Here is a 27,722-nt window from a genome sequence, read left to right as displayed (position 1 = left end):
AACAAACGCTCAATTTTGCCTTCATTAACACAAATTATACATCAAAATGTAGGTATTTTTCTTGCCTTTAACAAAATGGCACTGTCATTATTGTAGGAGTTGCCGTTTTCTCGCAAATGGCCTCGAAGCAACACAGTAAAAAAATGTCCACATTCAAAGTCTATGGAGACTTGAGTGAAAATGACAGCTGAAATTCTGTAACAGAGGCGTTTTCAACTCCTCATATCTCCTAGATGTATTTTTCTTTAGAGACCTGAAAACCGCCTTGATTTTTTTTTCCCTTTTTTATTAAAGCCTGCTGATTGTTACAGTGAAAGAATGATGTCGACAGTCCGTGTACTTTTGGAGTTACAGAACATTTTGTAAGACGAAGAAACGGCAGTTTTCACCTCTCAGTTGTGGTAAACGCTTGAAATATATTATAGGGCAGGCCGCGGCGTAGAGAACGCGCTTTGGGAGCGAGAGACCCAGGTTGAAATCTAGCCAGTGGCAGTATCTAATATCGTTCCCTAATTCACTTTATAATTACAAATTCTCAACACTTGAACATTCCCACGTGTGTTCTGATCAAAACAGTGCAAGAATGAGCTCTTTAGCTTTTGATTTACAACTTATCCACATTTCTTTGCGGACACTCCTGCATGTCACAAATACATTGCACAAAGCGCATCTGTGGCTGTGTACCATTCGTGGTGCGTTGGCTCCCTCTACTGGTACGCGCCTCATTCAAATGTCGCCACACATTTAAAATTGCAGGGTGTCTTTACACTGTCATAGCTCCTAGATAGATTTCTTCAGAGCTGAAAATCGCTGTGATTATTCACCATAGCCTGCTTTGTCTTACAGTGAAAGAACGATGTCAACGTATAGCATCGTTGGTTACTTTAATTATGTTTGTTTTTTTAAATCAAATCCTACAAAACAGGACCATTGTGACACAAAACCTCTCACACACTAACACAAACTCTTTATACAGATACAGAGCTTTACATGTATAAATAAGGCAGACAAAAATGCATAAAACACAAGCTATCCACAGACTGTCGGTGGACGCCATGTCACTTTATTTTGTTTTTATCTTGTTTCTTTTTGGTGTAGCCTCATTAAACAAAATGTTTATAAAAATGACCACTTTTATTATGAATTATTAGGAAATTAATAATTCATTATTAATTATTTATTATGAACACACCTGCCACCCTCAAGTAGAGGTGGCAGAGAGGAGGCACTTGGAGTTTCGGTCGAGAAAGTGTCCGTGTGACTGAGTCCTGTCCCAGCTCTGCTTCAAGGTCTGTCGGTCCAGCTTGTTGAGGGTCTGAGAGCAAAGACGGATATCCTGGACCAGCTCTGACAAACTGTCCAGGTCTTGACTCTCCCAGGGGCCAGAGACCTGACAACCTGCAGGTTAAGCAACAAAGAATCATTTTATTTCATATCCATAATTTCCATTTTCCCCCCTATAAATATTTGACATCCAAATGTAGCCTGTTAGCTAGCATTCAGCAATGTTTTCTGCTCCATAAAATGGAAAATTAATTCACAGCTAATCTTTTTTTTTAATCTTTAAACCACACTTCTATATTGTAATGTCTGTGTGTGTAATCATCATGTAACACCTCTGTGCATACATACTAAATGTTCAAACTTAGAAATGCGTCAAAAGGAAACGCACTGATAGCAAGAAAGAAACTGTTGCCAAGTACAACTTTGCACAGGTGATAAAAACATCAAAGAAATCCAAATTGTGAATTAGTGTGAAACGGTGAATCTAAGAATAGCTTTAGAAAAAAAAAGGAACTCCATGGAGTATCTCCAAGTTCAGACATACCTTCGAGGTTTAGAAGTGTCAGTGGTCGACGGGCCTCTCTGACAGACGCCAGGATGTTGTGAAGTCCCACTGATGTAACAGACGGATTTCCTGACAGATTCAGACTCACCAGTGTGGGACACGACGAGAGGCACCTGTGAAATAATAAGAAAAAGTCCAACAGGCCAGTAAAGAGTGACAATTTAAACAAAGGCAAAGCCCCACTAACATGAGTAATAACTGAGCCGTAGAAATGACGCCCTCACACACACACACACACACACCTCGCCAAGGTAGCTACACTGCTGTCTGTCAGCCCATTTGCAGCCAGGCTGAGGTGGGTCAGAGAGCACTCGTCCTGCAAAAACACAAAAGTCTTAACCTGATTGCACAATTATATCTTTCGACAATAAATGACATTGCATGATTTTTGCGTGCACACCTGTGACAGGACTTTGGCGAGGTGTTCCAGTGCCGGGTAATCAGCAGGCCCTCTGCAGACAGCTGACAGGTCCACGTGTGTGAGGCAGTGGAGGGGCAGAGTCTTTAACACCAGCTCAAAGTCGGTGGAGCCCAGGGGATTGAGGGACAGGCACACTGCTTTCAAATGGCCTGTGCCTGAACGTTCAGAAGATGTAAAGTTAGTTGCAGTTTTGCTTATGGATGGGAGTTCAGTGAAGCTTAAGGCTTCAGTCAGCTGCTTGTTAGAGTCACCTGTGAGCGCGCTGGCTAGCAGCAGTCGATGCTGCTGAAGGAAATGAGCAGTGAGACCTGCAGAGACCGCTTGGCTAGCACAGGGCAGCAGGACAGCAGACAGGACAGAGACTCAGACACGCCGTCCCCCAGTGGGTTCATACTGAGGTCCAGCTCCTCCAGGCACTTTGAGTGGAAACGAGCAGAAAAAGCAAATGATCACGAGAGCCAATTCTCTCTGACAGATATCATTGATATGAATCAGGTTAGCTTGTTATTAAGATCTAAGGTAGTTATTAAGACCAGAGGTACTTAAATACAGGTTAGATGGTAAACCTGGAGCTGCCACTATTGGCTAGCTGAGGTGCACTCTGTCCCTTTAAAGCATTTACAGCCTTCTCCAGGCCGTCCCCTGTAATGCAGTTGGCAGAAATGTCCAGCAGCTGCAGACGAGGCATGGTGAGCGTTGTGGCAATCAGCTCAGGGAGAAGGTCGTCAGACATACGGTTTCCAGAAATTCGCAGCTCCGTGAGGCTGGCCTGAAGTTTTAGGGCACGGAGGAGCGGGCTGAGGGAAGAGGCGGCCAAACCGAGACACTTGGAGTCCTGACACGGAGGAACCCCGGTCCCGAACCTCACATAGCCGGGAGACACGCTTGTTCTCATCTACAGGTAGAAAGAGATGGTACTTCATAACAGAATACAAGAATGCACATGTGTCCGTTTTATAATGCATTTCCTCTGTGTTGCTCACCCACTGCTAGACTTTGACAGGCCTTCTTGTATCGCTCAGGGAGAGGAGGGAGATCCCCACGAGCAAACGTCAGCCAGAACCCACAACACAAACCCATCAGTTATCCTGCACTGGTGCGGGAAAGTGAAGCCAAGGATTCAATCCCAAAAACTGTGATTCCTTCAGTGTCTTCTGGAAGCTGGCTCCAAAAGCAAGTCAGCATCCAGTCTGGTAATAGAAATGGTTCTAATCTTTACAGTTTCTCAGATTGTAGTTTCTCAGGCAGCTTGTTAACATAATCAGCCCTTCACCTTCTTACCAGAATCATACAGTCTAAAACCTGCACGCCTCATCTGGGTAAGAAAGATGAAGTCATTGTGGAAGGACCTAGAACCTCCATTCCTTCTATCAGTGATTTAATGAAAAGACCTCTGTGTCTATGAGAAAGTCTATTTTATGAATTTGGGCCATACTTTGCCTAAGAAAAGGAGTATGCTCACTGGCTGACATGCAAGCTGTTTCACAGTCATAGCCGTCCTCTTGTCACTGTGGGTTGTTTTTTTTTTTTTTAAATCCAAGATAGCAACGGTGACAACATTTGTCTTAAACACTCGTGATCAGACTTCATCAACCAATCATGGTAGTCTTCAGCATCTTTTAAATTGTCTGTGGTCCAAGTATGGTCACGTCTGGCTCTCCTCAGTGTCACCTCACCTCTTCATTTGTGTGCAGGACGGCCAGTAGCTGGTCCTGCGGGGAGAGCAGAGCGCCTTCTTTCTGCAGAGAGAGACGAGGCAGGAGGCCACATTTCTGGTAGTAACGCTGAGCTGCCTGCTCACACAGCCACGACACAGAGCAGGAGTTGGCCTCACTGGGATGCAGAGCAATGACCGGCGATTAAACAGAAATTAAAAACAAAACAACAACAACAACAAAAAAACACTATACCAATCAGATTGGGATTTATTTTTATGTACTGCTCAAACTTAAAACTTTTCACCGACCTTTGTGGAACTGGGATCAGGAAGACGTCTTCCTGAACCCGGACCCTCATTCTGATTGGTGGAGGAAGTGACGTGGGCATAGGAGCAACCAAAGTTTGAGTTGGAGGCTAGAGTAAACAAAATAAAACATTCAAGCACTGTTAAAACATCTGTATTTAATGTCGTCAACTCTTTGTAGAAAGACAAAGCAGAGTCTGTGGAGGGATCAGAAAGTCTAAACATCAGGAAAGTAAAAGTTTGTCAGGTGATGCTACAAAACACCAAGGTATAACTATATATAAGATCCGAAATGGGCGATGTCATCTTTTACTCCTGGACAAAGCCCACGGCATCCAGGCTGCAGAAATATGTAAAAACAGCTCGCCCGTTTTGATCAGCTCGCGCTCATTTACTTCCACATTCATCACTGTTCAAAATGAATCAGAAATGAAGACACATCATCTTCAAGTTATATCCCCTAGTGACACTGAATTATAGTTATTCTCTCACTGAGTGTGCATTTCCTGAATAATTCATGTGTAGTCTCACTCTGACTATCACCTTTTCACACTTGGAGTGACTTATTCACAATCACTGTGTTGTGTGTATTTCCTTAGTTAGTGTTACTCCATCCGTAACTAACAAACAGCAAAAGAGCATTCCACTTCTGACCTAAGCATGGATAAGGAGAGGTGGGGGCGGTGTGTCTGATCTCCAATCGTCATCATCTGCATCCCCAAGCTGTTCTTTCTCTGAGAGAGGCCTCTACTGGACAGGGAGGAAACTGCAGATCCTGAAAGAAAAAGGGCACAACAAGCTAGAAAAGTGGGAAAAGCACGAAAAAGAAAAACCAAACAAACCCAGTCTAATCTGCAGGCCGTGTCCGAGTTCAAATACTTGTTTTGAATTCCAGCTGCAGAAGATAAGGCAGTTTCCTCTACTCTTGGCCCAGATGAGTGTGGTAAAAAGCAAACTTACAAATCAGATGTCCTTGCAGAGCCTTAACTCCATCCTGTACATCCGATATGGACTGAAGCTGTCTGGTGAGGCTTGCTATGAACACCAGCTGCCTGATAATGTTGATGACCCACTCTTTCTGTGAGCCAGCACAGCCTGTGTGTGTGGAGGGATGTCGGGAAAAAAACAAAACAAAAAAACAAAAAAACAATTAGCCTGAATTAGGACTAGTTGTCATCATTTTTTTTCACATAGCCACGGTTTTTTCTATGGTCTGTTTTTGGGCCATTAATGTAGTTTGGTAACAGCATTATGCTTAAAAATGTTCATCTTTTACTGTTACCTGTTGTGGATCACAAAGTTTAAAACTACTTAAAAACACACACAAACACAACAAAGTAACTCCACCATGTGTCTATCCGGTCTTTAAGTGATGACGTGATCAATCCTACTTCTGGGCCCAAACTACTCTGCGTTTAATAAGGCTGTTGTGTTTTTAACATGTTTTAATGCTTTGTAACTTGTTCTATTTAATCTCAACAAGCCCCTTACAAAAAGTAAGTGATCACTGTCGGCCTCTCTCAGTTTTTATTACAACTATTCATTTTAAAGCTCAGTTTTTAAAACCTTACCATGTAACTACAGCCCAGGCAATGCAGCAGCACATTAATGACTAACCTGTATGTGGATGGATTATCTCAGTTGTTCTCTTGACTGAAGTTTGGTCCGTTTACAGCATCCTGCCATGCCACTGCATTTGTCCCTAACCATCGGGAACCCTCACCTTAATTCTTATCCAGTGGAAAAAAGTTCCCCTTCATCACTGTGTTAATGTTATGCTAACATAGCTGTTTCGCTAGTCACATAGCACATCACTATATACCAGCAAGCCAAACTTCAGTAACCCTACAAACATCACTGCTGCTTACTTTCCTGTCTTCATGTATGTCAGAAGTGATAGCAGAGCTGTGCCTTTTAATTTGTTTTAGAAATCCCTCAGTCAGAACCTGGTATATTATATTTAGACGGAAACTAGTGAGCTAACTCTCTGCTAACTTCTAACTTCAGACAGATTTTTAACTCTCAGTGATCATTTGACTTTGGGACCTGCAGTGTAGTTTGGGTCCAGACATGCTAATGACCAGACTTAAAGACCAAATTTCGGGTCACTTTTGCTGGTCCCAAGCCCCAATAAAGAAGCTAGCTTGAAGCTTGACATAAAAAACAATAATTGCTAAGAAAAGTGTAATTTGTAGTTCTAAATATATTCTAAATGCATTTAGATCGTTTTTACTCACTTTATGTCTCTTCCACGATGTTACGTCTCTCTCCTATGTTGGTTACAATTACATAAGCACTTAGCAGGACAGTGGAAAAACCCAGGGCCACAGTGATACTGAGAATTCCACGGTGTTCACTGTCTTCAGCAACCTTACGAGGGCCGGTTGAACGGCTACAGTCTTATCATACACGTGCAGTGTTCCTACAAGCCATAAGGTTACCTTGAGTGAGGAAGATGATGATTGAATGTCCGTCTGAGTCCATAGGTTGAGGTGCAAGCACATTTCTCCCATTCTCCACAGAGGGCAGTGGCGCATAGGTGTGACGTCACTAACACTTAAGTTGCCTTAGAGTGATAGCAGAAAATTGTGAGCGTTACACTTGTATGCGGCTTGACGTAGGCACACATTGGCAGGGATGTGGTTGGAACGGCTGACTAGATAAGGCCTGGTGTCCAGCTAATGAAAAAGAGCCGAAAATTGGGGTGCGGCTGCGCAGGTGTGCACTTTAAATATAGCACTTTTGCCCTGTCATTCCGGCCGCCGAGTGGCTCATGGGAACGTGACAGGCCCTATGGCAGAGATTGAGGACAGAGGGCAGTGGTTCGAATCCCATGCGGACCATATGCTGGGGACACAAAAAAAAAAAAAAAAAAAAAAATCCCTGGCTCTGAAATTCACTTGCTATGCTTGCTAGAAGCCTACAGGCGAGCCTACAGAATGGGCTCTCTCTGCCTTTTTTTTTACCCCTGTCTCAAAATCTCTTCCATCAATCAATATTGGTTGTTATGGTTGCTATGGACGCCAAACACACCATGCATTGTCGCTTTCTCAATCTCTTCTTCATGTCCGAACAAACGCTCAATTTTGCCTTCATTAACACAAATTATACATCAAAATGTAGGTATTTTTCTTGCCTTTAACAAAATGGCACTGTCATTATTGTAGGAGTTGCCGTTTTCTCGCAAATGGCCTCGAAGCAACACAGTTAAAAAATGTCCACATTCAAAGTCTATGGAGACTTGAGTGAAAATGACAGCTGAAATTCTGTAACAGAGGCGTTTTCAACTCCTCATATCTCCTAGATGTATTTTTCTTTAGAGACCTGAAAACCGCCTTGATTTTTTTTTTCCTTTTTTATTAAAGCCTGCTGATTGTTACAGTGAAAGAATGATGTCGACAGTCCGTGTACTTTTGGAGTTACAGAACATTTTGTAAGACGAAGAAACGGCAGTTTTCACCTCTCAGTTGTGGTAAACGCTTGAAATATATTATAGGGCAGGCCGCGGCGTAGAGAACGCGCTTTGGGAGCGAGAGACCCAGGTTGAAATCTAGCCAGTGGCAGTATCTAATATCGTTCCCTAATTCACTTTATAATTACAAATTCTCAACACTTGAACATTCCCACGTGTGTTCTGATCAAAACAGTGCAAGAATGAGCTCTTTAGCTTTTGATTTACAACTTATCCACATTTCTTTGCGGACACTCCTGCATGTCACAAATACATTGCACAAAGCGCATCTGTGGCTGTGTACCATTCGTGGTGCGTTGGCTCCCTCTACTGGTACGCGCCTCATTCAAATGTCGCCACACATTTAAAATTGCAGGGTGTCTTTACACTGTCATAGCTCCTAGATAGATTTCTTCAGAGCTGAAAATCGCTGTGATTATTCACCATAGCCTGCTTTGTCTTACAGTGAAAGAACGATGTCAACGTATAGCATCGTTGGTTACTTTAATTATGTTTGTTTTTTTAAATCAAATCCTACAAAACAGGACCATTGTGACACAAAACCTCTCACACACTAACACAAACTCTTTATACAGATACAGAGCTTTACATGTATAAATAAGGCAGACAAAAATGCATAAAACACAAGCTATCCACAGACTGTCGGTGGACGCCATGTCACTTTATTTTGTTTTTATCTTGTTTCTTTTTGGTGTAGCCTCATTAAACAAAATGTTTATAAAAATGACCACTTTTATTATGAATTATTAGGAAATTAATAATTCATTATTAATTATTTATTATGAACACACCTGCCACCCTCAAGTAGAGGTGGCAGAGAGGAGGCACTTGGAGTTTCGGTCGAGAAAGTGTCCGTGTGACTGAGTCCTGTCTCAGCTCTGCTTCAAGGTCTGTCGGTCCAGCTTGTTGAGGGTCTGAGAGCAAAGACGGATATCCTGGACCAGCTCTGACAAACTGTCCAGGTCTTGACTCTCCCAGGGGCCAGAGACCTGACAACCTGCAGGTTAAGCAACAAAGAATCATTTTATTTCATATCCATAATTTCCATTTTCCCCCCTATAAATATTTGACATCCAAATGTAGCCTGTTAGCTAGCGTTCAGCAATGTTTTCTGCTCCATAAAATGGAAAATTAATTCACAGCTAATCTTTTTTTTAAATCTTTAAACCACACTTCTATATTGTAATGTCTGTGTGTGTAATCATCATGTAACACCTCTGTGCATACATACTAAATGTTCAAACTTAGAAATGCGTCAAAAGGAAACGCACTGATAGCAAGAAAGAAACTGTTGCCAAGTACAACTTTGCACAGGTGATAAAAACATCAAAGAAATCCAAATTGTGAATTAGTGTGAAACGGTGAATCTAAGAATAGCTTTAGAAAAAAAAAGGAACTCCATGGAGTATCTCCAAGTTCAGACATACCTTCGAGGTTTAGAAGTGTCAGTGGTCGACGGGCCTCTCTGACAGACGCCAGGATGTTGTGAAGTCCCACTGATGTAACAGACGGATTTCCTGACAGATTCAGACTCACCAGTGTGGGACACGACGAGAGGCACCTGTGAAATAATAAGAAAAAGTCCAACAGGCCAGTAAAGAGTGACAATTTAAACAAAGGCAAAGCCCCACTAACATGAGTAATAACTGAGCCGTAGAAATGACGCCCTCACACACACACACACACACACCTCGCCAAGGTAGCTACACTGCTGTCTGTCAGCCCATTTGCAGCCAGGCTGAGGTGGGTCAGAGAGCACTCGTCCTGCAAAAACACAAAAGTCTTAACCTGATTGCACAATTATATCTTTCGACAATAAATGACATTGCATGATTTTTGCGTGCACACCTGTGACAGGACTTTGGCGAGGTGTTCCAGTGCCGGGTAATCAGCAGGCCCTCTGCAGACAGCTGACAGGTCCACGTGTGTGAGGCAGTGGAGGGGCAGAGTCTTTAACACCAGCTCAAAGCCGGTGGAGCCCAGGGGATTGAGGGACAGGCACACTGCTTTCAAATGGCCTGTGCCTGAACGTTCAGAAGATGTAAAGTTAGTTGCAGTTTTGCTTATGGATGGGAGTTCAGTGAAGCTTAAGGCTTCAGTCAGCTGCTTGTTAGAGAGTCACCTGTGAGTGCGCTGGCTAGCAGCAGTCGATGCTGCTGAAGGAAATGAGCAGTGAGACCTGCAGAGACCGCTTGGCTAGCACAGGGCAGCAGGACAGCAGACAGGACAGAGACTCAGACACGCCGTCCCCCAGTGGGTTCATACTGAGGTCCAGCTCCTCCAGGCACTTTGAGTGGAAATGAGCAGAAAAAGCAAATGATCACGAGAGCCAATTCTCTCTGACAGATATCATTGATATGAATCAGGTTAGCTTGTTATTAAGATCTAAGGTAGTTATTAAGACCAGAGGTACTTAAATACAGGTTAGATGGTAAACCTGGAGCTGCCACTATTGGCTAGCTGAGGCCCTTACCGGGAATGCAGGTGCACTCTGTCCCTTTAAAGCATTTACAGCCTTCTCCAGGCCGTCCCCTGTAATGCAGTTGGCAGAAATGTCCAGCAGCTGCAGACGAGGCATGGTGAGCGTTGTGGCAATCAGCTCAGGGAGAAGGTCGTCAGACATACGGTTTCCAGAAATTCGCAGCTCCGTGAGGCTGGCCTGAAGTTTTAGGGCACGGAGGAGCGGGCTGAGGGAAGAGGCGGCCAAACCGAGACATTTGGAGTCCTGACACGGAGGAACCCCGGTCCCGAACCTCACATAGCCGGGAGACACGCTTGTTCTCATCTACAGGTAGAAAGAGATGGTACTTCATAACAGAATACAAGAATGCACATGTGTCCGTTTTATAATGCATTTCCTCTGTGTTGCTCACCCACTGCTAGACTTTGACAGGCCTTCTTGTATCGCTCAGGGAGAGGAGGGAGATCCCCACGAGCAAACGTCAGCCAGAACCCACAACACAAACCCATCAGTTATCCTGCACTGGTGCGGGAAAGTGAAGCCAAGGATTCAATCCCAAAAACTGTGATTCCTTCAGTGTCTTCTGGAAGCTGGCTCCAAAAGCAAGTCAGCATCCAGTCTGGTAATAGAAATGGTTCTAATCTTTACAGTTTCTCAGATTGTAGTTTCTCAGGCAGCTTGTTAACATAATCAGCCCTTCGCCTTCTTACCAGAATCATACAGTCTAAAACCTGCACGCCTCATCTGGGTAAGAAAGATGAAGTCATTGTGGAAGGACCTAGAACCTCCATTCCTTCTATCAGTGATTTAATGAAAAGACCTCTGTGTCTATGAGAAAGTCTATTTTATGAATTTGGGCCATACTTTGCCTAAGAAAAGGAGTATGCTCACTGGCTGACATGCAAGCTGTTTCACAGTCATAGCCGTCCTCTTGTCACTGTGGGTTGTTTTTTTTTTTTTAAATCCAAGATAGCAACGGTGACAACATTTGTCTTAAACACTCGTGATCAGACTTCATCAACCAATCATGGTAGTCTTCAGCATCTTTTAAATTGTCTGTGGTCCAAGTATGGTCACTTCTGGCTCTCCTCAGTGTCACCTCACCTCTTCATTTGTGTGCAGGACGGCCAGTAGCTGGTCCTGCGGGGAGAGCAGAGCGCCTTCTTTCTGCAGAGAGAGACGAGGCAGGAGGCCACATTTCTGGTAGTAACGCTGAGCTGCCTGCTCACACAGCCACGACACAGAGCAGGAGTTGGCCTCACTGGGATGCAGAGCAATGACCGGCGATTAAACAGAAATTAAAAACAAAACAACAACAACAACAAAAAAACACTATACCAATCAGATTGGGATTTATTTTTATGTACTGCTCAAACTTAAAACTTTTCACCGACCTTTGTGGAACTGGGATCAGGAAGACGTCTTCCTGAACCCGGACCCTCATTCTGATTGGTGGAGGAAGTGACGTGGGCATAGGAGCAACCAAAGTTTGAGTTGGAGGCTAGAGTAAACAAAATAAAACATTCAAGCACTGTTAAAACATCTGTATTTAATGTCGTCAACTCTTTGTAGAAAGACAAAGCAGAGTCTGTGGAGGGATCAGAAAGTCTAAACATCAGGAAAGTAAAAGTTTGTCAGGTGATGCTACAAAACACCAAGGTATAACTATATATAAGATCCGAAATGGGCGATGTCATCTTTTACTCCTGGACAAAGCCCACGGCATCCAGGCTGCAGAAATATGTAAAAACAGCTCGCCCGTTTTGATCAGCTCGCGCTCATTTACTTCCACATTCATCACTGTTCAAAATGAATCAGAAATGAAGACACATCATCTTCAAGTTATATCCCCTAGTGACACTGAATTATAGTTATTCTCTCACTGAGTGTGCATTTCCTGAATAATTCATGTGTAGTCTCACTCTGACTATCACCTTTTCACACTTGGAGTGACTTATTCACAATCACTGTGTTGTGTGTATTTCCTTAGTTAGTGTTACTCCATCCGTAACTAACAAACAGCAAAAGAGCATTCCACTTCTGACCTAAGCATGGATAAGGAGAGGTGGGGGCGGTGTGTCTGATCTCCAATCGTCATCATCTGCATCCCCAAGCTGTTCTTTCTCTGAGAGAGGCCTCTACTGGACAGGGAGGAAACTGCAGATCCTGAAAGAAAAAGGGCACAACAAGCTAGAAAAGTGGGAAAAGCACGAAAAAGAAAAACCAAACAAACCCAGTCTAATCTGCAGGCCGTGTCCGAGTTCAAATACTTGTTTTGAATTCCAGCTGCAGAAGATAAGGCAGTTTCCTCTACTCTTGGCCCAGATGAGTGTGGTAAAAAGCAAACTTACAAATCAGATGTCCTTGCAGAGCCTTAACTCCATCCTGTACATCCGATATGGACTGAAGCTGTCTGGTGAGGCTTGCTATGAACACCAGCTGCCTGATAATGTTGATGACCCACTCTTTCTGTGAGCCAGCACAGCCTGTGTGTGTGGAGGGATGTCGGAAAAAAACAAAACAAAAAAACAAAAAAACAATTAGCCTGAATTAGGACTAGTTGTCATCATTTTTTTTCACATAGCCACGGTTTTTTCTATGGTCTGTTTTTGGGCCATTAATGTAGTTTGGTAACAGCATTATGCTTAAAAATGTTCATCTTTTACTGTTACCTGTTGTGGATCACAAAGTTTAAAACTACTTAAAAACACACACAAACACAACAAAGTAACTCCACCATGTGTCTATCCGGTCTTTAAGTGATGACGTGATCAATCCTACTTCTGGGCCCAAACTACTCTGCGTTTAATAAGGCTGTTGTGTTTTTAACATGTTTTAATGCTTTGTAACTTGTTCTATTTAATCTCAACAAGCCCCTTACAAAAAGTAAGTGATCACTGTCGGCCTCTCTCAGTTTTTATTACAACTATTCATTTTAAAGCTCAGTTTTTAAAACCTTACCATGTAACTACAGCCCAGGCAATGCAGCAGCACATTAATGACTAACCTGTATGTGGATGGATTATCTCAGTTGTTCTCTTGACTGAAGTTTGGTCCGTTTACAGCATCCTGCCATGCCACTGCATTTGTCCCTAACCATCGGGAACCCTCACCTTAATTCTTATCCAGTGGAAAAAAGTTCCCCTTCATCACTGTGTTAATGTTATGCTAACATAGCTGTTTCGCTAGTCACATAGCACATCACTATATACCAGCTAGCCAAACTTCAGTAACCCTACAAACATCACTGCTGCTTACTTTCCGGTCTTCATGTATGTCAGAAGTGATAGCAGAGCTGTGCCTTTTAATTGGGTGGATGCCGTAGGCATCCACACTATTGAGATCCTGTTTCTCTTTATTCTTTATCCTTTATTATTCTAGTTGCTCCGTTTCTTTGCCGCTTAACTACTCCCTCAGTTTTCAGCCGATTTTTACCATTCAAACTCTAAACTGTTCTGCTATTTCTGCTTTCGACTGCTATATCTTTTGGTACTTATTACTATTATACTTTTTAAAATATTACACTTTTTTCCTTTAATTTGTCCCATTGAAATGAATGGGAAACTTCTACAATTCTGCTAAAACTTGCTTGTCTTTGAAACTTAACTACTTCCTCATACTTTCACCTAGAAACTCCATTCAAACTTTAAAACGTTCTCAGATGATTGGGCTATTCCTGTGTGATTCAGCTTTTTCATATCTGTTACCGTTTTCATGTAATGACTCTTTAAGTTTTCAGTTACAACTTTGTGATTTTTCAGAAAATACATGTGTTGCTATGGTTGCTATGCAATTAACTCCCACTGCACACTCGTCCGTTCTGAATTTTCTCTTCATGTCTGAACAACTCCTTGCTACTCGCTCAATTTCCACTCAACTTCCACAAATTATACATCAAAACGTAGGTATTTTTGCTGGCTTTAAGACAGTGTCACTATAATTATTGTGAGAGTTACGTTTTTTTCACAATTTGCCTCGAAGTGACACATGGTCTAAAAACTCCCCATTCAAAGTCTATGGGGAGGTTGTGAAACTCAGAGCTGAAATACTGAAACTGAAGGCATTTTCAAATCGTCATATCTCCTTAACGAAGCAAAGTTAAGACATGAGGCTTGTCCCTGTATATCTTCAGACACTCCTGACACTCACAATTCAAGAATTATTTTCTCACCTATTACCGTTCTGAGATGAGTTAGACTTGTTTGAGGGGTGGAAATCTGTCCTCCTCTCATTTTTCAAATTCCGAAAATGAAGCCGTTTCTTCTCTCGTCATATCTCCGCGACGGAGATACAAAGAGCTATGTAAATCGCAGTCAAAGTACACCAAAGTCCGCTGATTCACCCAGTGCAAGAATTATGCTTCTATCCCACCTAGTTTTTGAGTTACACGACGTTTTGTAACTCCAAAAAACGGCGTTTTTCGCGTCTCACCGCGATCTAATTCTGACTCCTCATCACCCTTTTTTTCAAAGCGCCCGCCCCCTTAGAGGTGGCGCGATTGGTAATGACACCGCTCTTCAGACCAGAGGTCGTGGGTTCGATTCCACCTTGGCCCACATGTTTTTTTTTTAACTACAAATTTATACACTATCACAGACCGGTAATTCATATTGATAATTTATTACAATTCTGCAAAGTTTAATGATTTTAGCAGCTTTTCTAATATGGACCTCAGATTCTGGTTAACAGTCTATGGCAGAAATACATACAAGTACACAGCCTGATGAAGCAGACAGAAGCAGTACCTCTGATTGGTTCTGCAGTTTCACCTCTTATCAGCACAAATCTCACCCTCTTCTGCTGTTTTCACCTCTTTTCTGCTAATTTGAGCTTCTGTTCCACAGTGCACTCAGCCTCTTCTGCTGTTTTCATTAGAATTTTAAGCTTTTCCACCTTTTTTCAGTTACGTGAGAACCAGTTTGGCTCAATGAGTAGCTGAAAAATATCAGCCTCTTCTGCTGTTTTAGCAGGATTTCAGAGTTCAGCTTTTTCACTTGTTTTAAGCACAAATTTCAGTTTCTTTACCTCATTTCACAACAAAGTTCTTCCTCTTCACCTCTTTTCTGCTAATTTGAGCTGCTGCTCCACAGTGCACATTTTCCCTCTCATCATATCTTTGCTTGTGACCAGAACTCATTTGGCTCAGAGGGTAGGGCATCTGTCGTGAGACCCGGTGGCAGAGGTTCGAATCCTACCTGTGACAGCTGCTACACATGTTCACTGCTTGCATGCGCTCTGCTTTCTTGACACTCTCCAGTGTGTCATTACACATACAGCCATCTTCAGCAAGCACTTCTTTTCAACTCGGCTTTTTGCTTCTTTACCTCTTTTCAGCAGAAATTATTCCTCTTCACCTCTTTTCTGCTAATTAGAGCTCCTGCTCCACAGTGCACTTAGCCTCTTCTGCTGTTTTCATTAGAATTTTAAGCTTTTCCACCTTTTTTCAGTTACGTGAGAACCAGTTTGGCTCAGTGAGTAGCTGAAAAATATCAGCCTCTACTACTGTTTTAGCAGGATTTCAGAGTTCAGCTTTTTCACTTGTTTTAAGCACAAATTTCAGTTTCTTTACCTCATTTCACAACAAAGTTCTTCCTCTTCACCTCTTTTCTGCTAATTTGAGCTTCTGCTCCACAGTGCACATTTTCTCTCTCATCATATATTTGCTTGAGACCAGAACTCATTTGGCTCAGAGGGTAGGGCAGCTGCCGTGAGACCCGGGGGCAGAGTTTCGAATCCTACCTGTGACAGTTGCTACACATGTTCCCTGCTTGCATGCGCTCTGCTTTCTTGACACTCTCCAGTGTGTCATTACACATACAGCCATCTTCAGCAAGCACTTCTACACCTCTTTTCAACTCATCTTTTTGCTTCTTTACCTCTTTTCAGCAGAACTTCTTCTGATTCACCTCTTTTCTGCTAAATGTTTAGCCTTTTCACCTCTTATTAGCACAATACTAAGCAGCTTCTGCTAATTTCACCAGAATTGTCAGTCTCTCCACCTCTTCTTTGTAAGAATCAGTTTGGTCCAGTAAGGTGAGACGCCGCCTATAGATCAGAAAGGCCAGGTTCGAATCTTGCTCAGGGCAATGTTTTTTGTTTTTTCAACTTTTTCTGCTTTTTTCAGCAGAAATCTTCAGCGTAAGGCATCCACACAGCATTTTCGCAGGAAATGCAATTTTTTCTAGTTTGTTTTAGAAATCCCTCAGTCAGAACCTGGTATATTATATTTAGACGGAAACTAGCGAGCTAACTCTCTGCTAACTTCTAACTTCAGACAGATTTTTAACTCTCAGTGATCATTTGACTTTGGGACCTGCAGTGTAGTTTGGGTCCAGACATGCTAATGACCAGACTTAAAGACCAAATTTCGGGTCACTTTTGCTGGTCCCAAGCCCCAATAAAGAAGCTAGCTTGAAGCTTGACATAAAAAACAATAATTGCTAAGAAAAGTGTAATTTGTAGTTCTAAATATATTCTAAATGCATTTAGATCGTTTTTACTCACTTTATGTCTCTTCCACGATGTTACGTCTCTCTCCTATGTTGGTTACAATTACATAAGCACTTAGCAGGACAGTGGAAAAACCCAGGGCCACAGTGATACTGAGAATTCCACGGTGTTCACTGTCTTCAGCAACCTTACGAGGGCCGGTTGAACGGCTACAGTCTTATCATACACGTGCAGTGTTCCTACAAGCCATAAGGTTACCTTGAGTGAGGAAGATGATGATTGAATGTCCGTCTGAGTCCATAGGTTGAGGTGCAAGCACATTTCTCCCATTCTCCACAGAGGGCAGTGGCGCATAGGTGTGACGTCACTAACACTTAAGTTGCCTTAGAGTGATAGCAGAAAATTGTGAGCGTTACACTTGTATGCGGCTTGACGTAGGCACACATTGGCAGGGATGTGGTTGGAACGGCTGACTAGATAAGGCCTGGTGTCCAGCTAATGAAAAAGAGCCGAAAATTGGGGTGCGGCTGCGCAGGTGTGCACTTTAAATATAGCACTTTTGCCCTGTCATTCCGGGCCGCCGAGTGGCTCATGGGAACGTGACAGGCCCCATGGCAGAGATTGAGGACAGAGGGCAGTGGTTCGAATCCCATGCGGACCATATGCTGGGGACACAAAAAAAAAAAAAAAAAAAAAAAAAAAAATCCCTGGCTCTGAAATTCACTTGCTACGCTTGCTAGAAGCCTACAGGCGAGCCTACAGAATGGGCTCTCTCTGCCTTTTTTTTTTTTTTACCCCTGTCTCAAAATCTCTTCCATCAATCAATATTGGTTGTTATGGTTGCTATGGACGCCAAACACACCATGCATTGTCGCTTTCTCAATCTCTTCTTCATGTCCGAACAAACGCTCAATTTTGCCTTCATTAACACAAATTATACATCAAAATGTAGGTATTTTTCTTGCCTTTAACAAAATGGCACTGTCATTATTGTAGGAGTTGCCGTTTTCTCGCAAATGGCCTCGAAGCAACACAGTTAAAAAATGTCCACATTCAAAGTCTATGGAGACTTGAGTGAAAATGACAGCTGAAATTCTGTAACAGAGGCGTTTTCAACTCCTCATATCTCCTAGATGTATTTTTCTTTAGAGACCTGAAAACCGCCTTGATTTTTTTTCCCTTTTTTATTAAAGCCTGCTGATTGTTACAGTGAAAGAATGATGTCGACAGTCCGTGTACTTTTGGAGTTACAGAACATTTTGTAAGACGAAGAAACGGCAGTTTTCACCTCTCAGTTGTGGTAAACGCTTGAAATATATTATAGGGCAGGCCGCGGCGTAGAGAACGCGCTTTGGGAGCGAGAGACCCAGGTTGAAATCTAGCCAGTGGCAGTATCTAATATCGTTCCCTAATTCACTTTATAATTACAAATTCTCAACACTTGAACATTCCCACGTGTGTTCTGATCAAAACAGTGCAAGAATGAGCTCTTTAGCTTTTGATTTACAACTTATCCACATTTCTTTGCGGACACTCCTGCATGTCACAAATACATTGCACAAAGCGCATCTGTGGCTGTGTACCATTCGTGGTGCGTTGGCTCCCTCTACTGGTACGCGCCTCATTCAAATGTCGCCACACATTTAAAATTGCAGGGTGTCTTTACACTGTCATAGCTCCTAGATAGATTTCTTCAGAGCTGAAAATCGCTGTGATTATTCACCATAGCCTGCTTTGTCTTACAGTGAAAGAACGATGTCAACGTATAGCATCGTTGGTTACTTTAATTATGTTTGTTTTTTTAAATCAAATCCTACAAAACAGGACCATTGTGACACAAAACCTCTCACACACTAACACAAACTCTTTATACAGATACAGAGCTTTACATGTATAAATAAGGCAGACAAAAATGCATAAAACACAAGCTATCCACAGACTGTCGGTGGACGCCATGTCACTTTATTTTGTTTTTATCTTGTTTCTTTTTGGTGTAGCCTCATTAAACAAAATGTTTATAAAAATGACCACTTTTATTATGAATTATTAGGAAATTAATAATTCATTATTAATTATTTATTATGAACACACCTGCCACCCTCAAGTAGAGGTGGCAGAGAGGAGGCACTTGGAGTTTCGGTCGAGAAAGTGTCCGTGTGACTGAGTCCTGTCCCAGCTCTGCTTCAAGGTCTGTCGGTCCAGCTTGTTGAGGGTCTGAGAGCAAAGACGGATATCCTGGACCAGCTCTGACAAACTGTCCAGGTCTTGACTCTCCCAGGGGCCAGAGACCTGACAACCTGCAGGTTAAGCAACAAAGAATCATTTTATTTCATATCCATAATTTCCATTTTCCCCCCTATAAATATTTGACATCCAAATGTAGCCTGTTAGCTAGCGTTCAGCAATGTTTTCTGCTCCATAAAATGGAAAATTAATTCACAGCTAATCTTTTTTTTAAATCTTTAAACCACACTTCTATATTGTAATGTCTGTGTGTGTAATCATCATGTAACACCTCTGTGCATACATACTAAATGTTCAAACTTAGAAATGCGTCAAAAGGAAACGCACTGATAGCAAGAAAGAAACTGTTGCCAAGTACAACTTTGCACAGGTGATAAAAACATCAAAGAAATCCAAATTGTGAATTAGTGTGAAACGGTGAATCTAAGAATAGCTTTAGAAAAAAAAAGGAACTCCATGGAGTATCTCCAAGTTCAGACATACCTTCGAGGTTTAGAAGTGTCAGTGGTCGACGGGCCTCTCTGACAGACGCCAGGATGTTGTGAAGTCCCACTGATGTAACAGACGGATTTCCTGACAGATTCAGACTCACCAGTGTGGGACACGACGAGAGGCACCTGTGAAATAATAAGAAAAAGTCCAACAGGCCAGTAAAGAGTGACAATTTAAACAAAGGCAAAGCCCCACTAACATGAGTAATAACTGAGCCGTAGAAATGACGCCCTCACACACACACACACACCTCGCCAAGGTAGCTACACTGCTGTCTGTCAGCCCATTTGCAGCCAGGCTGAGGTGGGTCAGAGAGCACTCGTCCTGCAAAAACACAAAAGTCTTAACCTGATTGCACAATTATATCTTTCGACAATAAATGACATTGCATGATTTTTGCGTGCACACCTGTGACAGGACTTTGGCGAGGTGTTCCAGTGCCGGGTAATCAGCAGGCCCTCTGCAGACAGCTGACAGGTCCACGTGTGGGAGGCAGTGGAGGGGCAGAGTCTTTAACACCAGCTCAAAGCCGGTGGAGCCCAGGGGATTGAGGGACAGGCACACTGCTTTCAAATGGCCTGTGCCTGAACGTTCAGAAGATGTAAAGTTAGTTGCAGTTTTGCTTATGGATGGGAGTTCAGTGAAGCTTAAGGCTTCAGTCAGCTGCTTGTTAGAGAGTCACCTGTGAGCGCGCTGGCTAGCAGCAGTCGATGCTGCTGAAGGAAATGAGCAGTGAGACCTGCAGAGACCGCTTGGCTAGCACAGGGCAGCAGGACAGCAGACAGGACAGAGACTCAGACACGCCGTCCCCCAGTGGGTTCATACTGAGGTCCAGCTCCTCCAGGCACTTTGAGTGGAAACGAGCAGAAAAAGCAAATGATCACGAGAGCCAATTCTCTCTGACAGATATCATTGATATGAATCAGGTTAGCTTGTTATTAAGATCTAAGGTAGTTATTAAGACCAGAGGTACTTAAATACAGGTTAGATGGTAAACCTGGAGCTGCCACTATTGGCTAGCTGAGGCCCTTACCGGGAATGCAGGTGCACTCTGTCCCTTTAAAGCATTTACAGCCTTCTCCAGGCCGTCCCCTGTAATGCAGTTGGCAGAAATGTCCAGCAGCTGCAGACGAGGCATGGTGAGCGTTGTGGCAATCAGCTCAGGGAGAAGGTCGTCAGACATACGGTTTCCAGAAATTCGCAGCTCCGTGAGGCTGGCCTGAAGTTTTAGGGCACGGAGGAGCGGGCTGAGGGAAGAGGCGGCCAAACCGAGACATTTGGAGTCCTGACACGGAGGAACCCTGGTCCCGAACCTCACATAGCCGGGAGACACGCTTGTTCTCATCTACAGGTAGAAAGAGATGGTACTTCATAACAGAATACAAGAATGCACATGTGTCCGTTTTATAATGCATTTCCTCTGTGTTGCTCACCCACTGCTAGACTTTGACAGGCCTTCTTGTATCGCTCAGGGAGAGGAGGGAGATCCCCACGAGCAAACGTCAGCCAGAACCCACAACACAAACCCATCAGTTATCCTGCACTGGTGCGGGAAAGTGAAGCCAAGGATTCAATCCCAAAAACTGTGATTCCTTCAGTGTCTTCTGGAAGCTGGCTCCAAAAGCAAGTCAGCATCCAGTCTGGTAATAGAAATGGTTCTAATCTTTACAGTTTCTCAGATTGTAGTTTCTCAGGCAGCTTGTTAACATAATCAGCCCTTCACCTTCTTACCAGAATCATACAGTCTAAAACCTGCACGCCTCATCTGGGTAAGAAAGATGAAGTCATTGTGGAAGGACCTAGAACCTCCATTCCTTCTATCAGTGATTTAATGAAAAGACCTCTTTGTCTATGAGAAAGTCTATTTTATGAATTTTGGCCATACTTTGCCTAAGAAAAGGAGTATGCTCACTGGCTGACATGCAAGCTGTTTCACAGTCATAGCCGTCCTCTTGTCACTGTGGGTTGTTTTGTTTTTTTTAAATCCAAGATAGCAACGGTGACAACATTTGTCTTAAACACTCGTGATCAGACTTCATCAACCAATCATGGTAGTCTTCAGCATCTTTTAAATTGTCTGTGGTCCAAGTATGGTCACTTCTGGCTCTCCTCAGTGTCACCTCACCTCTTCATTTGTGTGCAGGACGGCCAGTAGCTGGTCCTGCGGGGAGAGCAGAGCGCCTTCTTTCTGCAGAGAGAGACGAGGCAGGAGGCCACATTTCTGGTAGTAACGCTGAGCTGCCTGCTCACACAGCCACGACACAGAGCAGGAGTTGGCCTCACTGGGATGCAGAGCAATGACCGGCGATTAAACAGAAATTAAAAACAACAACAACAACAACAACAACAACAACAAAAAAACACTATACCAATCAGATTGGGATTTATTTTTATGTACTGCTCAAACTTAAAACTTTTCACCGACCTTTGTGGAACTGGGATCAGGAAGACGTCTTCCTGAACCCGGACCCTCATTCTGATTGGTGGAGGAAGTGACGTGGGCATAGGAGCAACCAAAGTTTGAGTTGGAGGCTAGAGTAAACAAAATAAAACATTCAAGCACTGTTAAAACATCTGTATTTAATGTCGTCAACTCTTTGTAGAAAGACAAAGCAGAGTCTGTGGAGGGATCAGAAAGTCTAAACATCAGGAAAGTAAAAGTTTGTCAGGTGATGCTACAAAACACCAAGGTATAACTATATATAAGATCCGAAATGGGCGATGTCATCTTTTACTCCTGGACAAAGCCCACGGCATCCAGGCTGCAGAAATATGTAAAAACAGCTCGCCCGTTTTGATCAGCTCGCGCTCATTTACTTCCACATTCATCACTGTTCAAAATGAATCAGAAATGAAGACACATCATCTTCAAGTTATATCCCCTAGTGACACTGAATTATAGTTATTCTCTCACTGAGTGTGCATTTCCTGAATAATTCATGTGTAGTCTCACTCTGACTATCACCTTTTCACACTTGGAGTGACTTATTCACAATCACTGTGTTGTGTGTATTTCCTTAGTTAGTGTTACTCCATCCGTAACTAACAAACAGCAAAAGAGCATTCCACTTCTGACCTAAGCATGGATAAGGAGAGGTGGGGGCGGTGTGTCTGATCTCCAATCGTCATCATCTGCATCCCCAAGCTGTTCTTTCTCTGAGAGAGGCCTCTACTGGACAGGGAGGAAACTGCAGATCCTGAAAGAAAAAGGGCACAACAAGCTAGAAAAGTGGGAAAAGCACGAAAAAGAAAAACCAAACAAACCCAGTCTAATCTGCAGGCCGTGTCCGAGTTCAAATACTTGTTTTGAATTCCAGCTGCAGAAGATAAGGCAGTTTCCTCTACTCTTGGCCCAGATGAGTGTGGTAAAAAGCAAACTTACAAATCAGATGTCCTTGCAGAGCCTTAACTCCATCCTGTACATCCGATATGGACTGAAGCTGTCTGGTGAGGCTTGCTATGAACACCAGCTGCCTGATAATGTTGATGACCCACTCTTTCTGTGAGCCAGCACAGCCTGTGTGTGTGGAGGGATGTCGGGAAAAAAACAAAACAAAAAAACAATTAGCCTGAATTAGGACTAGTTGTCATCATTTTTTTTCACATAGCCACGGTTTTTTCTATGGTCTGTTTTTGGGCCATTAATGTAGTTTGGTAACAGCATTATGCTTAAAAATGTTCATCTTTTACTGTTACCTGTTGTGGATCACAAAGTTTAAAACTACTTAAAAACACACACAAACACAACAAAGTAACTCCACCATGTGTCTATCCGGTCTTTAAGTGATGACGTGATCAATCCTACTTCTGGGCCCAAACTACTCTGCGTTTAATAAGGCTGTTGTGTTTTTAACATGTTTTAATGCTTTGTAACTTGTTCTATTTAATCTCAACAAGCCCCTTACAAAAAGTAAGTGATCACTGTCGGCCTCTCTCAGTTTTTATTACAACTATTCATTTTAAAGCTCAGTTTTTAAAACCTTACCATGTAACTACAGCCCAGGCAATGCAGCAGCACATTAATGACTAACCTGTATGTGGATGGATTATCTCAGTTGTTCTCTTGACTGAAATTTGGTCCGTTTACAGCATCCTGCCATGCCACTGCATTTTTCCCTAACCATCGGGAAGCTACGGTGGCCCTGAGAGGCCAAACGGACTGCAACTTCAGAAAACACTTGCAAAACATTAACAGTGCAGTGAATCCTGCTTGTTCCGTAATATTCAGGACTGCAAACCGAGCAGCATCACTGACTTTCAGCCTGTTGTGTTTGTGGATATATGACTGACTTTAATTATCCACAAAATCATCAGATTCTCTGTAAGATTAAGGTCGACTATCTGGCGTATAAAGTAAAGGCTTTAAAACAAAGTAAATGCTGAAAGTACAAACATCGCTAATGTCACATAACTTTGCCGGCATGTGGCCAACAGTAATGTTCTAATGTTCCTCATTATTAAACATTAGCACATAAATAAGTGACATATTATTCAGAACTTACTTTTGAAAGTTTACTCTTTGGCCACTCCACTTCTTTGAAGTGTCTCCCAGTCCCAGTGCACTTGTTAGCATGTTTTGGTTCGTGCAACTGGTGCGTCCGGTTATTGTCTCCCCAGAAACATTTCTGTTGTATTTTTTTCCTATTTCCGTTGTGTTGTGTGTGCTTTTGCAGCGTTTTTCTTTTTGCAGCATTTTTCTTTTTGCAAGTGTTTTTCTTTTTGCAGCATTTTTCTTTTTGCAAGTGTTTTCTGAAGTTGCAGTCCGTTTGGCCTCTCAGGGCCACCGTACCTTTGTTTGGCCTGCTAGAATGGTGCCCGGAGGCCACGCCCCCTCCCGTGACATCACGTTCCAAAGCCCTATAGACAATAACACCAAATTTAAAAGAAAGAAGAAGAAAAAAGAATGTTACTGTTACATTTTGTTATGACATCATTATGATGTCATAGTAGTGAATCTATAAGTAGGGGTAAGAATCCCAAACTTTCAGTCAGTTTATTTGCAACACTCAAGATTGCAGCATTCAAAGGTAAACCTGAGAAACATTTTAAAACAGTTGAACCTTTAACACAGTCACTTCATCAACACTCTAACATGTCTCAGAGTAAACACGGCAAAAGTCAACAAGCTTACGCTGGCTTTACTACAATGGACCACCAAAATCCAGAGCCAAATTCTGAAGAAACACATTTCCAGCTTCCACTCAAGAGGAAGCGAGGCCCGGATTATGCTGCACAGAATTGCAGAAGTCCCGACAGCTGCTCTCCACCAAGGAAAAAGAGACGAATCTGTGAAGAAAAAACTGTGTTGAAAAGACGATACAGTCAGATTTCAAAAGGCAGCAAAAACAACTCTGAGAGCTACTCTCCAGAGAGAAAGAGGATGAGAATAGACACTGAGAAAAAAGAAACAGCAGTGACTCCGAGCATCCAAAAAGGTTCTTCTTCAAGGACTATCCAACTCCAAGTTCAGAAAAAGAACAATATGAACTTGAGTGATACCAAAACCTCTCAAAACACACCAAAAGACAACAAGAGTCCAGAACAAGCAGCAGTGACACAGAGCATCCAGAAAAGTTATGCGCCAAGGACTTTCCAACACGTAGTTGAGAAAATGGACGTTACGACCTCGAGTGATACCATAACCTCTGAAAACACTCCAAAATACAACAAGAGGCCAGAACAAGCAGCAGTGACACAGAGCATCCAGAAAAGTTCTTCGTCAAGGACTATCCAACACGTAGTTGAGAAAATGGACGTTACGACCTCGAGTGATACCATAACCTCTGAAAACACTCCAAAATACAACAAGAGGCCAGAACAAGCAGCAGTGACACAGAGCATCCAGAAAAGTTCTTTGTCAAGGAATATCCGACACGTAGTTGAGAAAATTAACGTTACGACCTCGAGTGATACCATAACCTCTGAAAACACTCCAAAATACAACAAGAGGCCAGAACAAGCAGCAGTGACACAGAGCATCCAGAAAAGTTATGCGCCAAGGACTTTCCAACAACTAGTTGAGAAAATGGACGTTACGACCTCGAGTGATACCATAACCTCTGAAAACACTCCAAAATACAACAAGAGGCCAGAACAAGCAGCAGTGACACAGAGCATCCAGAAAAGTTATGCGCCAAGGACTTTCCAACAACTAGTTGAGAAAATGGACGTTACGACCTCGAGTGATACCATAACCTCTGAAAACACTCCAAAATACAACAAGAGGCCAGAACAAGCAGCAGTGACACAGAGCATCCAGAAAAGTTCTTCGTCAAGGACTATCCAACACGTAGTTGAGAAAATGGACAATATGACCTTGAGTGATACCAAAACCTCTGAAAACACACTGAAAGACAACAAGAGGCCAGAACAAGCAGCAGTGACACAGAGCATCCAGAAAAGTTCTTCGTCAAGGACTATCCAACAACTAGTTGAGAAAATGGACAATATGACCTTGAGTGATACCAAAACCTCTGAAAACACACTGAAAGACAACAAGAGGCCAGAACAAGCAGCAGTGACACAGAGCATCCGAAAAAGTTTTCCGCCAAAGAATATCCAACACCTAGTTAAAACAATGAACGATATGACCTTGGGTGATACCAAAACATCTGAAAACACACTGAAAGACAACAAGAGGCCAGAACAATCAGTAGTGACACAGAGCATCCAAAAAAGTCCCTGGTCCAGGACTATCCGACTCCCAGGTCAGAAAACAAACGATACGGCCTTGAGCGATACCAACACCTGTGAAAACACACCGAAAAAGAAAGAGAGCCCAGAAGACCAGAGAGAAACAAACGTGTGGATCATTGGGTCCAGTTACATTAGACGAGCCAAGGGTGAAGCAAAAGAGATTTTCGGAGAAAATTTCGGACTTAATACCAAAGTCCAGTGGTTTGGCAAACGAGGAATGCGCTGGGGGGGAGTCCTTCCTTGTTTTTATAAGGAGCTATCCACACAGAGCCCACCTGACATACTGGTAATCCATGCTGGGGGCAATGATTTGGGACTCTTTTCTGCTTATGAACTTTCTTCTGTCATTGAGAAGGAATTGATGCAATTGCACACAGAGTTCCCCTCAATGACAATTGCATATTCATCCATCAATGAGCGTCAAGTGTGGATATATGGAAATCCAGGCGAAATCAATAAGGACAGGAAGACTGTGAATGCCAGCATTAGAAAGGCTGTCGACCGCTTCGATGGAGTGATTATTGAGCATCCGCACATCAGGTTTTTTGACAACTCCATTTTTTTACACAACGGAGTTCGTTTCTCCAAGAAAGGAAATGAACTGTTTCTGACAAGCATCCGCACGGCCATCCAGAAAAGTCTTCAGTCACGTCACTGAAAACTGACTTGAGACATTTCTTTCACAGTCCAGAAAACCATACGTTGTTCATTTTAGGCAATGTGAGCAACATATAGCTAACGTGTGCTCTCTTTTTTCTTTTCCTCTGCCTCTCACCCCCCAACCAGTCATGACAGATGGCTGCCCCTTTCTTAGCCTGGTTCTGTCAAAGGTTTCTCCCTTTTTATAAGGGAGTTTTTCCTTTCCACCGTTGCCCAGCGCTTGCTATTAAAGGAGATCATTCGATTGTTGGGGTTGATAGTTTAGAATCTAAACTAAACTAATAAACATAAAACATCAGGTGAGGGGTTCACATAGCATGGAGCACTACAAAAATTACAAATAAAAACATGTAATTGGTGGCAAATCAAAAATAAAATAAAAAAAATTGAAAAATATCTCTTACTGCTCTGTTTATTTCCTTAAATGAACACTTGTACTTTTTGTCATAGAAGAATAAGAATATTAATATAAATATGAACACCAAGGCGTTCCCAGGCCAGCCGAGAGATATAATCTCTCCAGCCTGTCTTGGGTCTGCCCCGGGGCCAAATGCCTGGTGGCACCCTTGCCTCCATGGGCACCTTAACTCATCACTTTTGGCGCAGAGAATGTATTTTATGAACTAATATTAGTAGGCTGAAGCCTTTTATTTGAGCTGTGATTGTTTTTGTTATTAAGATACATATTAATATGTTTTTTTAAGGATCAAGATGTGGGTTTGTTTTTCCAGCTTTGTTAACAGTTGTTTTTTCAGAGATCAGATGTCCTCACAGGACAACATATACAAAAATATGATTTTACAGAATATGTAGCAGTCCCTCGGACCAAGGAAGAAATAGAGAGAGCCTCGACGGGTGCAGTAATTTTTACTTTGAGATTCATTCAGAATCTAACAGTGCTGAGGTGCACCAATGCACCGTGAAAACTAAACAGAAACACAAAATACATTTTCTTAGACGCTTATTACAAATATGAACTCAAATAATGCAGAAAATACAACAAAATATCAGTTA

General features: G+C 42.6%; 1 protein-coding gene and 3 pseudogenes across 2 annotated transcripts; 1 reads left to right on the top strand and 3 right to left on the bottom strand.

Annotated features, from left to right (window-relative positions):
* Nucleotides 1-867: 867 nt before the first annotated feature.
* On the bottom strand, nt 868-4,316 carry LOC146550418 (tonsoku-like protein; annotated as a pseudogene).
* A 3,855-nt stretch (nt 4,317-8,171) lies between these two features.
* Nucleotides 8,172-11,640, bottom strand: LOC146550417 (tonsoku-like protein; annotated as a pseudogene). The gene is made up of 9 exons (XR_014890163.1): nt 11,561-11,640; nt 11,271-11,427; nt 10,579-10,688; nt 10,179-10,490; nt 9,828-9,992; nt 9,554-9,729; nt 9,396-9,469; nt 9,133-9,266; nt 8,172-8,702 (listed from the first exon to the last, which is right to left on the bottom strand). The product of XR_014890163.1 is annotated as a tonsoku-like protein (transcript).
* A 5,583-nt stretch (nt 11,641-17,223) lies between these two features.
* Nucleotides 17,224-21,857, bottom strand: LOC146550416 (tonsoku-like protein; annotated as a pseudogene).
* A 2,079-nt stretch (nt 21,858-23,936) lies between these two features.
* Nucleotides 23,937-27,235, top strand: LOC146550415 (uncharacterized). The gene has a single exon (XM_085259948.1). The coding sequence runs from the start codon at nt 24,445-24,447 to the stop codon at nt 26,704-26,706; it is 2,262 nt and encodes a 753-aa protein (XP_085116074.1). The 5' UTR covers nt 23,937-24,444; the 3' UTR covers nt 26,707-27,235.
* Nucleotides 27,236-27,722: the final 487 nt, after the last annotated feature.

This window comes from Mchenga conophoros, linkage group LG20 (assembly GCF_057382185.1).
Source record: "Mchenga conophoros isolate Kocher_MC1m ecotype Shallow Benthic linkage group LG20, M_conophoros_male_GT1.1, whole genome shotgun sequence".
NCBI classification, from domain to species: Eukaryota; Metazoa; Chordata; class Actinopteri; order Cichliformes; family Cichlidae; genus Mchenga; species Mchenga conophoros.
The sequence above is the reverse complement of the archived record's forward strand: the minus strand, read 5'-3'. Positions and strand labels throughout refer to the sequence as shown.

Coding starts and splice junctions, on each gene's coding strand:
- LOC146550415 (XM_085259948.1), top strand. CDS start 24,445: ATGTCTCAGAGTAAACACGGCAAAAGTCAACAAGCTTACGCTGGCTTT.